This window comes from Trichosurus vulpecula, chromosome 2 (genome assembly GCF_011100635.1).
Source record: "Trichosurus vulpecula isolate mTriVul1 chromosome 2, mTriVul1.pri, whole genome shotgun sequence".
NCBI lineage: Eukaryota > Metazoa > Chordata > Mammalia > Diprotodontia > Phalangeridae > Trichosurus > Trichosurus vulpecula.
The window spans coordinates 248,219,812-248,237,441 of NC_050574.1; the positions used below are offsets into that span (position 1 = coordinate 248,219,812).

The 17,630-nt window shown below is 35.0% G+C and overlaps 1 protein-coding gene across 1 annotated transcript in view; it reads left to right on the top strand.

The window, feature by feature from the left end:
* LOC118838709 (collagen alpha-1(III) chain-like) overlaps positions 1-17,630 on the top strand; it is a 65,994-nt gene that overhangs the window by 45,014 nt on the left and 3,350 nt on the right. Inside the window, 16 exon segments of the mRNA XM_036746070.1 lie at positions 736-789; positions 1,306-1,359; positions 1,885-1,929; positions 2,475-2,573; positions 2,660-2,767; positions 3,176-3,229; positions 4,149-4,202; positions 4,286-4,339; positions 5,455-5,508; position 5,899; positions 6,445-6,507; positions 14,993-15,049; positions 15,052-15,098; positions 16,703-16,721; positions 16,724-16,811; positions 16,813-16,979. Coding sequence (XP_036601965.1) covers positions 736-789; positions 1,306-1,359; positions 1,885-1,929; positions 2,475-2,573; positions 2,660-2,767; positions 3,176-3,229; positions 4,149-4,202; positions 4,286-4,339; positions 5,455-5,508; position 5,899; positions 6,445-6,507; positions 14,993-15,049; positions 15,052-15,098; positions 16,703-16,721; positions 16,724-16,811; positions 16,813-16,979 — 1,018 coding nt within the window.

The window sequence follows — 17,630 nt, forward strand, 5'->3', positions numbered from 1 at the left end:
GAATTTGGGCTTGTGCTTTAATCACGGGGAGAAATTCTTTATCCAAAATCTCCTTCCATTGATGCATATAATCTGACATTTATAAGTTTAGTGAATTGCAAAGACCACTCAGAAGTTAAGTGATCGGCTCTGATCATGTAATAGTTACTATGCATTGGAGGCAGGACTTGAATCCAGGCCTTCAGAATTCTAAGGCCACGCCTCTATCCAATACTCCATGATGCCTCTCCATATATAAAATGAGCATGCTTAATAAGATATACTATGGCCTCCCCTTTGGTGGTCACTAATTAATAGCTATTGCCATTTAATTGAAAGTGAATAATGATAATATTTAGGTTGTTATATTGAGAGGGAAAAGTCATTTTGTTTTTAATTAGCCCCATTGAGGGAGTATACTGACTCATCTGTAAAGTTCCTTACAACCTTAAAAGTCCTCTGAGTGGAAGTCATGGAGGAAGTATGAACAATTATTTAGTTACTCTCCACTCTGCCATATACTAGCTGCATGATTTGGGTCATTTAACATCTCTGGGGTTGCAGAGTTGAGAATCATATAGTTGGTTCATTGTTCTTTTATTATCAAAGTTGAATGGTGAAATAATTTTTACAGCTTGAATATATTTTCTTTAAAGGAAAGCTTACCCTTGTGTAGATAATGTTATATCACCAAAGTAAACTAAAGATGAGACAACTCATTTTGAGTCATAGAGGAACTAATTTTTTTCTTCACAGGGTCCACCTGGTGAAAGAGGAGAACCTGGAGCGACTGGACCACAGGGCTTCCAAGTATGTATTTTTTATTTATTTGTCCCTGAATATCTGTTTTTAAGAAACCATTGAGGAGACCACATGTTATTTCCTTTGTGCTGCTTTTACTTGAGTTCATTAAAAATGGACTATACTATTAGTTGTTTCACCATGGTTATATATGATGAAAGAATAGCAAGTAGTAATATTAGGGAGAATATTTATATTAACATGTATATAATATGCATAAATGAATTATGAGTAATTATATTTTTCTATAAATCACATAAGCAATAGTAATCATGTATCTGTTCAATGTTTTAATAATTTTGGAAGAAGCAAGATAACTGACTGAATTTGCTAGATCAAGAAATATCTTAATTTCCATTCGTGAATATCTCTGGCACAAATTTCTTTTCCTAAAATAAAAATAATTGTCATTATTTTGTTGAGTTTGTATCAGTAAATTTTAATATCTGAAAAATAGCTTGTAAAACTAGGACAATTTTAAAAAATATAAATTTAAAGAATTATCACAATTATCATCCTTCCTAGGGTTTGCCAGGGACTAATGGCCCTCCTGGAGAAAATGGAAAGCCTGGTGATGCTGTAAGTAGCATTTCCTTTTCTAAAAGCGGTGAGCATAAGAAAATCGTTTCATTAGTTCTTCCAGTTGTACATGCTTTTTCATGCTATAGACTGTAGGTTTTAAATTCCATTTTGAATGTTTTTTTCTACAACAAAAGATAAGAAAGCAATGGATTAAATTAAATGGAAACCATTTCTATATGGTAGTAATTAAGAATTTGACTGAAGAGAGGAGATAGGGAAATGAAGAAAAACTAAATTCCTACAGTCAGATTTTCATAAAATGTAACATTCCTACTCATCTCATTCACAGTATATATTTTATGTACTTTCATACAGTAGAAGACCTTTATAATACAGCTCACTAAAACATGAATTCTGATATCCCATGAATCAGAAGTCACACTTATACAAATCCAAAGTCTGATGTCACATAATCTATAAGGCAAATGTTTATTAAGTCCCTCAATATATACATTATTAATGGTGTATATTGGCTAACCTGTTCTTGAAGAGAGAGATGAATGCTGTTTTTTTTCTAACTAGGGTCCAAAAGGTGAAGCTGGTGCACCTGGAACACCAGGAGGCAAGGTAAATATTTTAACTTCTTAAAGATAAGTTAAATCAAATTGAGTAGTAAATTTTTTTTTTCAGGAACGTGAATAGAAATTTGCTATCTAGAAAGCAGTAGTAGCAACATGACAGATGATTTCCTTAACCTTCATTCTTTTAAATAATATAAACATAGTCCTGCTATGTTAAATTTGTTTAGCAGGAAAACAATTTCCAGGGTGCCCCCCACAAAAAGTACTATTAAACCTGTTAGGCCCCATATTATGGAATCAGCTGCTTGAGTTCCATTCCTTATTTTAAATTTTTGGGCTGTCCATTATGTCCAATTTCTACACAGTTGCCCAAATTAGCTGTAGAGTGAACAGAATTAGTTTTGGTCATTAAGATTGTAAACGATAGAAGACATACTGTTTTAATGCAATGTTCCTTTTTAAAGGAATACATCTTAAGTGTTATCTTTTTAAAGTCCTCTAGGTGTTTATTATAATTATTATTATTATTATTATTATTGTCATTGCTAAATAAATTTTAGTTTAAAAATGACACAAATCATCTTATTATAGGGTGATGCTGGTCCACCTGGTGAACGTGGTGCTCCAGGAACCCCAGGAACTCCAGGAGCAAGAGGTGGAGCTGGTCCCCCTGGTCCTGAAGGTGGAAAAGTAAGAATCCAACTTGCATAGTCTCCTAACAATGTTTCAAGAAATGTGTTGCACACTATTTCATTGATTTGTGATTCTGTCGTTAGGGTCCTGCTGGTCCACCTGGTCCTCCTGGCAACTCAGGTCCACCTGGTCTGCAGGGTATGCCTGGAGAAAGAGGAGGTGCTGGACTTCCAGGTCCCAAAGGTGACAAGGTATCCACTTCTTTTCTTTTATTCATTTATTGAAGGGACTTTCTTGGGTAAAAGGAAAGCAACACACACATTTATATATATATATATATATACACACACACACGTGTGTGTATGTATATATACGTGTGTGTGTATATATATGTGTGTATGTATATATACATATATGTCTCATATATCTCCATATGTGTGTATGTGTGTGCACCTCATTAAATTTGAATTATACTTGCATGCTTAACCAATTACAGTACCTGAAAACATCTTGGAAAATCAGAAGAAAAAAAATTAGGGAGAAAAAGGGAGTGGCCAACAAATTAAGAAATGTTAAAGATATATCAACTTACTATTACATTTGGATTATTATCATTTTGAACTTATGCATAATAATTCTTTGGGACTTGTGTCTGACAGGGTGAACCAGGTGGCAAAGGTGGTGATGGACCCCCTGGGAAAGATGGCTCAAGAGTGAGTATTAAATATTTGATCCAGGTACAATGGAAGTGAAATAGATTTTATCAATATGGACTACTGAATTACCCACATAATAATTTTCTCTTTATTCCAAATATCATAATGTTTAAAGTTAAGCAATTTAATCAGGGGATGCTACCTCACTCTACTTTTATAAATCTAAATAATGGTTAAGAAAACCAAATTAATTACCTCCTTCACTTACAGGCTATATTGGATCCCCCATGTACTCTTTTATGTACAGGACATGACCCAAGAATGGTCAAGTTAAAATGTAAACATAATGATTTCTTTTAGTACATATTAAAATTTAAGATAAAAATCTTGCTCATTTAAAGAAAATTACAATTAGAACCCTGAGATTACAGGGGAAACTTCATCTTTAAAATTTTGAATTTAATAATTTTCTAATAGCTTATTTAGCTTTTGCAGAATTTTTGGTAATAGCCCTGGGAATTAAAGTATAATATAGAAGTTGTTGACTTAAAAATGTTTCTGACAGACTAAATAATGTCTTTCAAATTTAAAGGGTCAAATTCTAAAAATTTTCAAATTATAAAAATTTATAATGAGTATACTCTGAAATTTGTAATAAATGATGTATTTTTTTAACTATGCAGAGTAGGCCATGATCAGCTATACTGTGTTTTTCTTTACAATTCTTTCAAAAAAAAGGAAAAAAATTTGAGCAGTTACACAGAACACATTTTATAGTGATTATTCAATAACGACAGCATGTAATATTTTCTGTCTTTATAATTAGATTTCTTCATGCCCCTCATTTGTTCCATTAAGTTAAATAGCAAATAGTAAGCGCTATGCAAGCTCAAATAAACATAAAATTTACATCACTCATTGTCCTTGCCCTCATGGAACTTTTTCAATATTGAAATATTTTTCCTGCTTTCTTTAGGGTCCAGCAGGTCCCATTGGACCACCTGGTCCAGCTGGTCAGCCTGGAGATAAGGTACAAATAGTTTAGAACAGAAAAGCAAATTCCAATATTTTACATTGAAGTCACTAATAACTATGGTGTTCTATTGTTTTCAGGGTGAAAGCGGTCCAGCTGGGGCTTCTGGTCTTCCTGGTCCTCGTGGTGGCCCAGTAAGTTCTATTAAATATATATTAATATATTCTTTATGTTGTTATCAGCATTTACAATTCAGAAACTTAGGTCATAAGGAAATCAGCAAAGAAAAGGAAAATAACAGCTAAAAAGGGAGTGGCCAGCAGACTAAGAAAACATTCAAACCAATTCCAATTCTCTATTTCTATAGAGTGGAATAACTGAACATGTACCATTTCCCAAGATGTCAGTTCCAGAAGCATTCACTTGGAATTTTTTTCAGATACAGCAATAGTTCTCTAATTCTGTGCTATTACCATGTGTCCTTTAAAGTGTTTGGAAATGGGACCCAAATGAGATAAGAAATAGATTATTAGTTACAAGGATAGCAGTTCTACCTAGAAACTCACTTTTAGAGAAGAATCTCATTTTTACTTAGAATATATACAGCCAGACTTCTTTTTATCAAAGTATTTGGGAAACAAAAATTTCTAAGAATGCAAGAGAAATGTGATATTATTATCTCTAAATCTATATAATAGACTTTTAGAATTTTTCTCCCTATCCTGACTAGGGGAAATACTTTCCACTAGATAAGGAAATGGTCTTAAATGCAATTTTAGGAGGCAAAAAATTGGATTAAAAAGATGGAGACATTATCATTTGCTACATGGCTTCAAATAGCATATGAAATTCTCCAGATGAGGACTTCTTCAAACCTAGTTAGCATAGTCTGTTTCGTCGTTTAAAAAAAACTAGGTGATCTCTCCAAGGTCCCTCCAGTTCTAAATTTTTTTATTCTATAATCAGTATTCTCAATTATTCCAGCTATAAATATTCAATTATATTTTAAATCACAAGTTATTGGAAGTTGTATCAATAAAAGACATTAACCCGGAATGCCAAAAGTCCAAATTAATGAAATGTGATGATAAATGAGAGAGATAAGAAGCTAATTCTGCCCAAAATTTTTATCAAGTTGAGAAAAGTCATACCTGAGTGTCACAGAACTTTTCCTATAAAATAAAGTTATTGTATATTCTATACTACAATTTCTGTCTGAAGAAATAAAAGATCTATCTTAAGAATAAAATTTTGCCTTCTATGAATGGAATATTTTTGTTGTGTCAAAAAATTATATTTTATATTATAGGGTGAAAGAGGTGAACATGGACCGCCTGGGCCTGCTGGCTTCCCTGGTGCTCCTGTAAGTGTGAATGTATTTAGCTCCCTCTCTTCCACAGACCCACCAGCTCATTTTCTGAGAAATATTGGTTCTGGATTAGTAGTTGGGAGATAGGTATTATTACTAGCTGTGAGAACTTGAAAATTATTTAAATCTTCTGTGTTGCCTCATCTGTGAAATGAAGGAGTTAGACTGAATGATATCTAAGGTACTCTAATGTTCAATAATTTAACACTGATTGCCAATAGCTAGGTTTATTTTGTTATGCTGAATTGTCATATGGCTCAATAACTGCATCTGTAAAATGGGGATAATAAGAACTACCCCACCTGCCTTACAAAAGTAATTGTGAGAATAGCCTCAGAAAATATAGGTGAAAGCCTCCAAAAACATGACACTATAGTGTATTAGGGTTTTAAAATACAAAACAAAAGTTATATTTTTAAAATAAGCCCCTATACCTTTACATATACAATACTTTTTTTAAATTTTATTTATTTTTTTATGAGAGGGGAAGGCAGGCAATTGGGGTTAAGTGACTTGCCCAAGGTCACACAGCTAGTAAATATCAAATGTCTGAGTCTAAATTTGAACTCAGATCCTCCTGACTCCAGAGCCAGTGCTCTATTTACTGCACCACCTAGCTGCCCCTACAATACTTTTTATAATGAATAGAATAATGCATATCATTTTAAAAATTGTGCAACTATTGTTTCATTCCCACTATTCTATGGAGGGATTGTTTTATCCTATAAAATTAGCAGTCCAGTTTGTTCCTACTTTGTTGTCTCTTGTCATGGAAAGGTAGCATTCTTTGTTTGATTTTTATCCTGACAAAGTCCAGAAGAAGACTTTCCTTCCTACTTCACTGAGTATGTGTACTTTGGGAATTAGGATAATTTAATCCATATTGTATCTTGACATGTGAATTTATAGGTTTGCTGTTTTTGGATGTAGGGACAAATGGTGAACCTGGTGCTAAAGGAGAGAGAGGTGCTCCAGGAGAAAAAGGTGAAGGAGGTCCTCCAGGTCTGGCCGGCCCCAAGGAGGCCCTGGCCCAGCTGTGAGTATCTTTTCTTCCTTTCCACAGTCTTCTAACCAAAAGAGTGCATGTCAATAGATATTTAGAATTTTTACTATGAAATAGCATTTTAATGTTTCTCAACATCATTTTTTCATACTATACTTGAAGGTAAGGCTTAATGATGATTTTCATTCCCTGTAGGGTCCACCAGGTCCCCAGGGAGTCAAAGGTGATCGTGGCAATCCTGGTGGTCCTGTGAGTATTTTTCTCTTTTACTCTATTTTTGTTCTATGTAACTTTCATTACAATTCATTGATTAGCACAGAAGCAAATGTAAAGGCTAAATAGGTCTACATGGCATCCTTAGTTAGCCATGGTTGTCTTGTAGCCATTAGTAATGAGATCTGAAGAGTTAGAAGATCAGGGTTCTTCCTCTGCTTCTGCCATTCATATGGTAGCAAAGCACTTGATTTCTCATTTTTTCTGTCTTTAAGACAGGAGTAATAGAAATTGGTCCCTACTTGCTCCACAAGATTTTGTGGGGAAAAATAATAGACTGTATTATAAATATTTAAAATAACTATGAATCCTACCCCTGCACAAAATCAACGATTATTACTATACGGAAACCAGTAATCCTTGAAAGATACAGGTGAATAATTAAAAATTATCTCCCCAAGCAGGATTAGCATATGTATTGTAAAACGACAAAAAGATTCCATAGAATTAATTATATTTTTAAGTGAGTTAGAATGATCCAAGATATTTTCAAAGATTCCATTGCCTAGGAAGTAAGATCCCATTATCAGGATCCTAGTCATCTATAGCATATACTCTAGACAGTTTGGGTTTGGATTTTGGTTTTTTGGTTTGTTTTTTTTTCTTTGTTTTTTTTGTAGGCTTTTTGCCAACTAGTACCAGTATTCAAGAGTAATTAAATGATTATAATTTCACAGGGTACTGCTGGTTTCCCTGGTGCTCGTGGTCTCCCCGGTCCTCCTGGAAGTAATGTAAGTTGTATCTGGATGTTTTCATGACACTTATTCTGGTAACACCAATGCTGATCTAGTAACCTAAGCACAGCTTCCTCACAAACAAGGAAACACAAGAATAGCTTTTTTTTCTTTTTTTTTTACTACCATGGTCTATTTTTTTTAACTTTTACTTTATCAGGGATAGAAAGGGAGCAGGATTGCAGTTCTTTGTTGGGTGATGCTCAATTAAGTCTCTATTAACTTTTCTCCAAAGGGTAACCCAGGTCCTCCTGGCAGCAGTGTGCACCCAGGCAAGGATGGACCCCCTGGACCAGCTGGTAACAGTGGTGCTCCTGGTAGTCAGGAAGTCCTGGTCCAAAAGGTGATGCGGGACACCAGGCGAGAAGGGACCCTCTGGTCCACCAGGAACACCAGTCAGTAACTAAATTTTATTATTCACATGATGATGATGATGATGATGATGATGATGATGATGATGATGATGATGACGACGATGATGATGATGATGTTATTTGTCCTTGTTCTCAAAGAGGACAGTGACATCAGGAAAGTGATGTCATGATTTGCAAATGAATTGGATTTAAGTGAGGGAGGGATGTGCAGTCACCAGCCTCATTTTCTCCTCTGGAGCCATCCTCACTTATTATATGAGACCTTGGAATCATATATCCAAAATTTTTAAAATCCTCAATCAATTTAATCTTTCCATGTTCTTCTTCTCTTTCAACCCCATTCTATTTTTAATAATAATTTCAGCTACTCACATTTGCCTATCAATTATATATTTTGAAATTTCATCCTTCTACTACTTTACTTAGAACTTTTTATTTATACATACTGAGGAGGGAATTATAGTTTTACATAATAAGTCAAGAGTTAAGTGACTTCAAATTTTCAGATTAACAAAACTCAATTTGTAAAATGCAACATGTTTTTGGCTTTTAGAACTTTAGTACTCTAATGTACTTCATTTTCTTCTCAGGTACTTATTTGGTACTGAGTCTTCTTGGTCCTTCTTGGAACTAAGGACCAGCATTGCCTAAATAAGGAAATGTGAATTAAGTAATTGTAACATTTAGATAATATATTTGTTCTCTTTCTTGACAGGAAGTCCCGGTCCATCGGGTATTACAGGTATCGCTGGGCACGAGGTCTTGCAGGACCACCAGGCATTCCAGGAGGTCGGGGAGGACCTGGCCCACAAGGACCCAAAGTGAGTGGAGATCCATGGGGAGCTTGACTTTCTTGGTACCTTGAGCATCTTTTGGCATTCCTTTTTAAAAGTAGGTTATTTTTAATAAGCAAAGCATTTAGCTTCAGGATATCCCTTCATTTTTAACATAGCCAAGCTTATTTTCTCAATTTGGTAAATTGAATTCAATTTGTCATGTAGAGGTATGGGAAAGAAGGAAACTGACTCACTCCTAGAGCTCTTCCAGCAAAGAAGTAGGCTGAGAAGAGGTGTATCTAAGAATCTTTATAAAATGCTAATTATCAAGTGATTCAGACCTGTTTACATGGCAACATCCAGTAGCTGTCAGTTACACAAGAGCATCATGATTACATAGGTCCTCTTGAATCCTAGCTCATTTATATCAGAAATTAAGTGGTTTTTTTTCTTTTTGCAAAAATATCTCAGGCAGAATGTACCTTGGATTTGGATATGCCACATCTGGCCTATTAGTTGCATAGTAGTCACCCTAGTTCTAGATATCATAGTTCAGTTGAGAAGAGAGAGGAAGAAAAAGTAACAAGAAACCAGACTGGACCTGCAGTGCCTCATTTTTGACCAGGTTAAGGATGGAATAAAAATTAGTTTGTTATTTCTCTCCAAATAGGGTGAAGATGGCAAACCGGGACCCAGTGGTCAAAATGGAGAACGTGGTCCTCAGGGTCCACAAGGTCTCCCTGGTTTAAGTGGGATGCCTGGGGAACCTGGCAGAGATGTAAGTTAATTCTTCAACAGAGTTTCCATGGTACAATCAATTTAGCCTCAATCAACCTGATTTTCAACGGCAGCCAATTTGGCCTTTATGAGTATACCTCAGTTGAGATTTCAGTAATCTAGATAAAGCCATATGACTATATTGTCCTTTCTTTCTTTCTCTTTCTTTCTTCCTTCCTTCCTGCCTGCCTTTCTCTCTCTCTCTCTCTCTCTCTCTCTCTCTCTCTCTCTCTCTCTCTCTCTCTCCTCTTTTCGTTTCTTTTCTTTTCTTTCTTTTTTAATGAAAGCAATTTTCTGTGGTACAATTTGATTTGGGCTTCATGATCTATATTCATGATCATTCATTTAAAAGGGATCCTTCAAAGAATAATATAAAATGTTAGAAGGGCATAGGGGTACAGCAACTCTCAGGAGACAGGGAAGGTGCTGAAATGCTTGCTTGTCTGATTTCATCTCTTAAGTTATAGTGGTGACTTTATTAATATGTTGATAGGTTCAAGTAGTTTTAATTCTCTTGATCTTTCCTCATTAGGGAAATCCTGGATCAGATGGGCAGCCAGGCCGTGATGGTGCTCCTGGTGGCAAGGTACAATTTGAAGGGTCTCTGGTATCCTCAGAAGGACTGCTCCTCCTTTTCCTCAATCTCTGAAAAAGAAATGGCCCCTCTTGTTATGACCAACCCTTCTATATTTGTACTTGATCCCATCCCTTCCCATGTTCTCAACCTCAGTCATTCTCTTTTCCCTCTCTAATCCTCAGCCTCTCTCTATCTTAACTGATTCCTTCCCTACTGCCTATAAAACATGTCAAAATTTCCCATTCTAAAAAATTCTCACTAGGCCCTACCATGCCCTCAAGCTATCATCCTTTGCTACTATTATTGTTTGAATAAACATTTGAAATGCTGTAATTTTTTTCATCAATGAAGACAGTAAAACAATTTCTGATCTTTCAAAAAGAAATATATCTCTTCTACTTTTCTTAGTCAAATTCCTTGAAATTCTGCCAATTTTACCTTCTTTCACTTGCTTCACCCTCATTTTCTCATCAACCCTTGCAATCTGACTTTTGATTTCATTGATCAATTGAAGCACACTCTCTAAATTTATCAATGATCTCCTAATTTCTAAATCTGATGATCTTTTTCTCAGTTCTAATCCTTCTCCTCCAATCTACCCCAATGGACACTGTTGAACACTCTCTCTTCCTGCATTCTCTCTGTTCTCTGTATTTTTGAAATACTGCTCTCTCCAGGTGCAAATTCCACCTCTCTTTCTACTCCTTCTCAATCTCCTTGATGGCTTACCCTCCACATCACAATTCCTATGTGAAGGTCATTCTCAAGGCTGTATCCTGGGCGCTCTTCTCTTCTCACTTTATACTCTCTTTCAGTAACCTCACTGGCTTCCATGGGTTTATCATTTTTATGTAAATAACAGCCAGATCCATATGTCCAACCTCAATCTCTCCCTTGAACTTTAGTACCACATCACCAATTTCCTATTGACATTTCAAAATGGATGTCCTGAGGATATCTCAAACCCAACTCTCAACAGTCAAAAACCAAACTCGTTATTTTCCTTCAAACCCTCTTGACTCCGAAACTTCTCCATTCCTGTCAGCAGCACCACTCTCCTATTTTCTTAGGTTCATACTTCCAGTATTATCCTGGAATCCTCTACCTCCTTTATCCCACTTATCAAATCAGTTGTCTAATCTTGCCCTTCGAACGTTATATCATCTCTTCCTCCCAATCTTTTTTCTCTATTCATGTTGTTATTACCTTAATTTAGGTTGTCATCAGCTCTTGCCTAGATTATTGCAACTGTTATCTTTTCTCCAAGTCTCTCAGCACTCCAATCTACCCTACATGGTCTTGACAAAATAATTTACATTAATCTGCTATTCAAGCAATTCCAGTGGCTTCCTATTGCCTCTAAAATAAAATATAAACTCCTGTGTTTAACTTTCAAAGACAAACAGAGCACAGGGAACACAGCTTCTGTGCCTGAAATGTATTCTCTCTTGACCTCTGCCTCATAGAGCCCCTCTCATCCTTTAAGACACAACTCAAGCAATACCTTCTAAATAAATCTTGTCCTGATTCCCCTAACTGGGAATCCTCTCTCTCCCAAACTACTCTGAGTTTAATGACTTGGGATATATTTATATTCATTCATTTTATATTATAGTGTACATATTTATATATGTACTTAGTATTCCCCCATTATAATGAATACTCATTATGAGTAGAGATTGTTTCGTTGTTCATACTTGCATGCCCAGTACCTAGCAGAATGTCTGGTTATAGTAGATGTTCAGCAAATACGTTTGATTGCTGAAGGGATAGATGGATGATTGGGAGGTTAATTCAATACAGACTATGTTACATTTAATCTGGAGTTGTTGTGAATTTGTTTACAGGGTGACCGTGGTGAAGGTGGTCCTCCTGGATCTCCTGGCTCTCCTGGACATCCTGGCCCTCCTGGCCCCACTGGTCCAGCTGGAAAAAGTGGAGATAGAGGAGAATCTGTAAGTTCAAATTGGATCAGTTCTATTTTGTATTTTGTTTATGTGAATTTCTAGATAGATAGATAGATAGATAGATAGATAGATAGATAGATAGATAGATAGATAGATAGACAGATATCAGTAAATGGAAGAATCTCAGATTCTGAAATTTCTTCACTTATTCAGCAAGTAGAGGAAGGGATATATCTTTTTTAAAATAAAAATCTCACTTTTGCAGTAGAGAAATGACCACTTCAAGTCAGAAATTTCTGACAGAACTCCATGAGGAATTATTATCAAAATACAAAATTACATAATAATTATACCAAGGAATAGAAAATTGTGTTTCTAGTAAATTAAAAGCTGGATTAATCATCATTTTTTTTTCTGCAAGCCTAGCTTAATGCATACTCTAAGGTGAAGTGGTTACTATGGGCATTATTATCTTCATTTTATAGATGAGGAAACTAAGACTTAAACAGTTTAAGTGACTTTCTCATGGTCACACAACTAGTGGCAGAGTAAAGATTTGAATCCAGATCTTCCTGACTCTACACAGAACTCTGTCAATTAAGTAATAAATGGTTATTTCAAATAGATGTTTGAAACAAGTTAAAAGCCATCCCATTGGCATTTTTCTTTTTGGTCTAGAACTGTGATTTTGTGTGTTTAGGTGATTTCCTGGTATGGGAGATCCATCCAGGGATACCTATCAGGAATTCTATGTTAGAGAGTTGCCTCTCTCACTGAAGGGGCCCATGGTCCTGCAGCTAGTATAAGTCAAAAGCAGAACTTAACTGAGGTCTTCCTGACTCACTGACTAGGATATATTGATGTTATTCAGCAATTCAAAGTGAGACTCTGATTACCAACGTTGAGCCCAGGTTGAAGTAGAAAAGGGCACTACAACTATCTTACCTGGTATAGGAATAGTTTAAGAGGTTCTTAAAATGAAGTTTCTTTACAAAATGTGAAAGCACTAAAATAGAGTTTTCTATCTCAGCATTTAAAAATGATATGAACTAATATCTTCTCTGTTCAATTTAGGGTCCTGCTGGTCCTGGTGGTCCTCCAGGTCCTGCTGGTGCTCGAGGTGCTCCTGTAAGTGATATCTTTACATCTGGAAGCAACAGAAAACTCTATTATCTGACTTGGTCAGGGGATTGAAAATTATTAGGTGACAGTTACAATACAATCCACAAAAGGATTTCCAGCGTTAAATGGATTAGAAAAACAACACAAATAATGACTGATTCAGTGCCTTCAATTGACTGCAGTTATGCAGGCATTTATGAAAGGTGTGATATGTTTTGGATCCCAAGGATATAAAATCCCAAGTGAAGAAAACTTCTTACCCTCAAGAAGTCTACCTTCCAAAGTGTGTCTTGCACATAGTTGATGTTCATTTTTTCAAGTGGTCATTAAAATATTCCAATGGAAATATGACAGATTGGAAAAATGAATAATAATATACTCACATTGGGAATGATGTAGAATACAATTCAATTTTTCTTTGATGATTCAGAAGGCAGCTCAGGATTTCAGCGCACCTAAGAATTATCATTTAAGCTTCAATTATTGTTACTCTATCACTGTGCAGAAGTGTTATTTGACCATGTTCTAGTAATAGAATATCAGATAACAGAGCCTATTTTAAATCAAATTTATTAATTATTGCAAAAGCAAGTCTATAATATTATTTCGCTATGTATTTCTACAGGGTGCTCAAGGACCACGTGGTGACAAAGGTGAACCTGGAGAACGAGGCAGTAATGGCATCAAAGGACATCGTGGTTTCCCTGGGACTCCTGGCCCACCAGGTTCCTCAGTAAGTATCTAGACTTCTTTAAGGTCTCTTTGTTAGTTAAAACAAGGCCACTTAGAGTGCTAATTTTTGTAACAAATTTTTATGTTAAGCTTAGTAGTTGGTCTTATCTTACAATGTGTTTCATTCCTTACTCCCAGGCATTAAAGGTCTCGGTATTATTCATCTATCTTAAAAACTACCAATGTGATTCATTTTCCATTTAGCATCACAACTCATCACATGAACAAGTTATTATTGCAGAGAAAAGGAAAATACCTGAATAATTCATCTTTTTGGCTGTATTACATCCAATGAGATGTAACTACATTTATTTTAAATAGTATAACTTAATTCATTTCGGTACATGAGACTCTAGTACAGGAGTTAGAGGAGAAGAAATGTATATTTTGTATTGTTTTCATATAATTGGTTAGCTTCCTCATTTAATTTGGTGATTAGAGGTAAATAATTCACAGGATTTATGTAAGAAAGTAGTTTTTAAATTATATGTCTTTGTTATGCAAAGACATCTTTTACATTTGTATCCCCAGTTCCTGGGCTGTAACAAATGCAAAATAAATGCTTGTTGACTTTGTTGACTCTGACCATGATATTAATTAGCAAATGGGTATATATACATATTTTAAAATTAATAAAGAAAACTCTAGACTAGGAAATAAATTTTGGGGATTTCATTTTTCTTTTAAAAGTGAGTTAAAGGTAAGAAGGAAGTATACACTTTTCAATGAAGACGTGACTAAATTCTCAGCTTCTCCAGGTAGATGTTAGAGATACTCTATCTTATAGAGTTAACTTGAATAAATAAAGAAAATAAAAGATGAAGCAAAACGGAACACTTTAAATTATCATGACCATGACAATGAATCTCATGTGATCAATGATGACTTTTGGAACTTTTAAGAATTTCTTAACTAATATTCAAACTATCCTACCTTTTCAGGGTGCACCTGGTCACCAAGGTGCTGTTGGCAGTCCAGGACCTGCAGGCCCCCGAGTGAGTAATACTGAGAGAGGATTACATGTTGAAAATTTTACAAGGCTATTTTAAAATGAAGAAAATTACTTAGTTGGTGAGATTACAATGAGATAATATAAATCCATTTGAAAAAGGTTTCTCATGATTAATTTTGTCCATTTCCATTTTCATATCTATTGTATGTATTTCTATGGCTTTGATAATTGTTTCTTTGAATCTTGTTTAGGGCCTGTTGGACCCCATGGACCCCCTGGCAAAGATGGAGCAAGTGGACATGCAGGTCCCTTGGTCCTCCAGGCCCCCGAGGGAACAGAGGAGAAAGAGGGTCAGATGTAAGGAGACAATTATTTACATGCACATTTTAATTGTTATTTTCCCTTTCACCCGCTATTAGAAATATGAAGTTGAATCTGTATTTTTTAGGATACCAAAATTATTTCTGTTAATAAAGCACAGGTTTAAATCAGTAAAAATAATATTGCTTTTTATAGCTTAGAATTAGATAATAAGATTGAGGATTGTAGCCACCACCATGACTTTAGGAAATATATATTGACTTACCACAAAAGTACTAAAACAAATGGTTGAATTTTTTTTAAAAAAGCCACCAGTTGTTTTCTTCAAAATAACAAGTATATATTGGCCCTTTAATTTTTTAAAAAATTAAACTGTCTATGATGTCCAATAATATGACACTTTAAGATTTGCAAAGTGTTTTACACATTTTATCTTGTTTAATTTTTATAATGACAACCCATGAAAATTATGATTTTCCCCACTTTACAGAGATGTTAAGTGACTTGATTACTTGTTCGGGGTCATGTGACTCATAACTGTCAGAAGATGGAGTTGACTTCTAGGTTTCCTGACTCCAAAGCTATTGCTCTACCCACCGTAGCACCATGCTATCTCCTGTAAATATGAATGTATAAACACAGCTGAGAATTATTGGGATAATGATAATGCTGTAATGTAGATAGATAAGGGTATAGATATACATGCATGTGTGTATATGTGTATGTATGTGTGCGTACTTTGTAGTTTATGGAATTCTTTTTGTACAGTGCTTCTTTTGATCTTCCTACCATTGTAGCAGAGGCTGTTCCTGTATTTTAAAAGCAGTGACAGAATTAGGACCAGGTCACAAGTGTCTTGGTCCATTGTTCATTCCCTAAAATACATCTGCATTAGAATTCTGTTCCTCAGGTTTCCACTAACCAAAAGAAAGAAAATTCTCCACACCCAGGTCTACAAAATGTTGTTTTAAAAGTATTTATATTATTTGGGCCTTTTTTTCTTTTAAAAAAAAAATAAGTAATCTGAGAGTAGCATTAAGTTTGCTAGACCTGGAATTTGCTTGGTACATAGTTTTCAATTTTCCCTTTCCTTTAACTTTTTTGTAATATTTTGCTATTTAATTTTTTTTAAATTTAAATCTTTTTCTGATTGATGTCTTTTTAGTTATTATCTTGGAAACAAGACAATACAAAGGATGAGGCAAAAAGCATTCCATTTTGTATCATGATATCTTTACATTTGAAATACAGTCATAAGAAATATTTATCTCCTTAATGATAAACTTTTATTTAAAACAAGCTAAAAAAGTATTAAGTAATTACCTTACTAGAATCATTGAATTTAGACCTGGGAGCACCTCAGAAACTATCTAGTCTCATTCTTTCTTTTTCTATATGAGGAAACTGAGGCTCAGAGTAGTTAAATTTCTTGCCTAAAGTAACAAGGTAGTATCTAAGTAGTAGAGCAGGTTTTAACCCAGTTCTATGGGTTCAAATTTGAAACCAGTTTCCTTTCCATGACCATGCCTCTCCATTTTTTAAGTTATCTTCTCCAGGGAATCTTATGAACTCTTTCCTTATAGCTTTTCCAAGAAAACAATTAACATTTTATCATTGTCCACACTTTGCTCATTTCTTAGGGCTCTCCTGGTCATCCTGGAAACCAGGTCCTCCTGGCCCACCTGGTGCCCCTGGTCCTTGCTGTGGTGGTGGTGCTGCTGCTTCCTTTGGACCTTCACAAGAAAAAAGCTGCCCCATATTATGGAGATGAGCCTGCAGTCAACACTGAAGAGATTTTGTCCTCACTCAAATCAATGAATGGACAGATAGAAAGCATCATTAGTCCTGATGGATCACGAAAAAATCCTGCACGTAATTGCCGTGACCTGAAATTCTGCCATCCTGAACTCAAGAGTGGTATGTGTATTGGAATGGAAATTGGCTTTCATTGCAAGGGTAAATTTAACAAATGTGAAAATAGCATACTTCATCCCTCTATAAAGTGGATCATTTTTTTTCTAAGAAGTAAAAAATGAAACTGAGATAATATACAAGTAAAACTTAAAGGAATTTAGTAGAAAATGAACTTGAACTGTCTTGTAATAATGCTCTTTCCAAACTACTTTATGGAAGGGAAACATTAATTATTATTAATCCCCCAAGAGTTAAGATGGCTATGAAAAATAACTGTTCTAATCACCTTGGTCTTATCATCAAAATTAATATATATGGTATTAAAACCATGTCAAGGTATCAGGATATTAGTTTTTCTATGAATCTGACACTTTCCTTATAGACTCATAGAAGTTTAGTGTAAAAAGAACTTCAGAACTTGAACTAGAGTCCATCTCCCTACCTAATGCAGGAATTCACTCTATGGTGTCCTTGTCAGATGAACAGTCAGCCTCTCATAATACTTATATTGACAGGAAACATACTAATCTAGCTTTGTACTTAATTAATAGAAACTAAGTTTTTTCCAGATCTTTACACTATAAAATATCAGTACATGGAATAATCAATCAAATAATCTCATGTGAAGCTCAGATTCCTTTCTCACATGGTCAA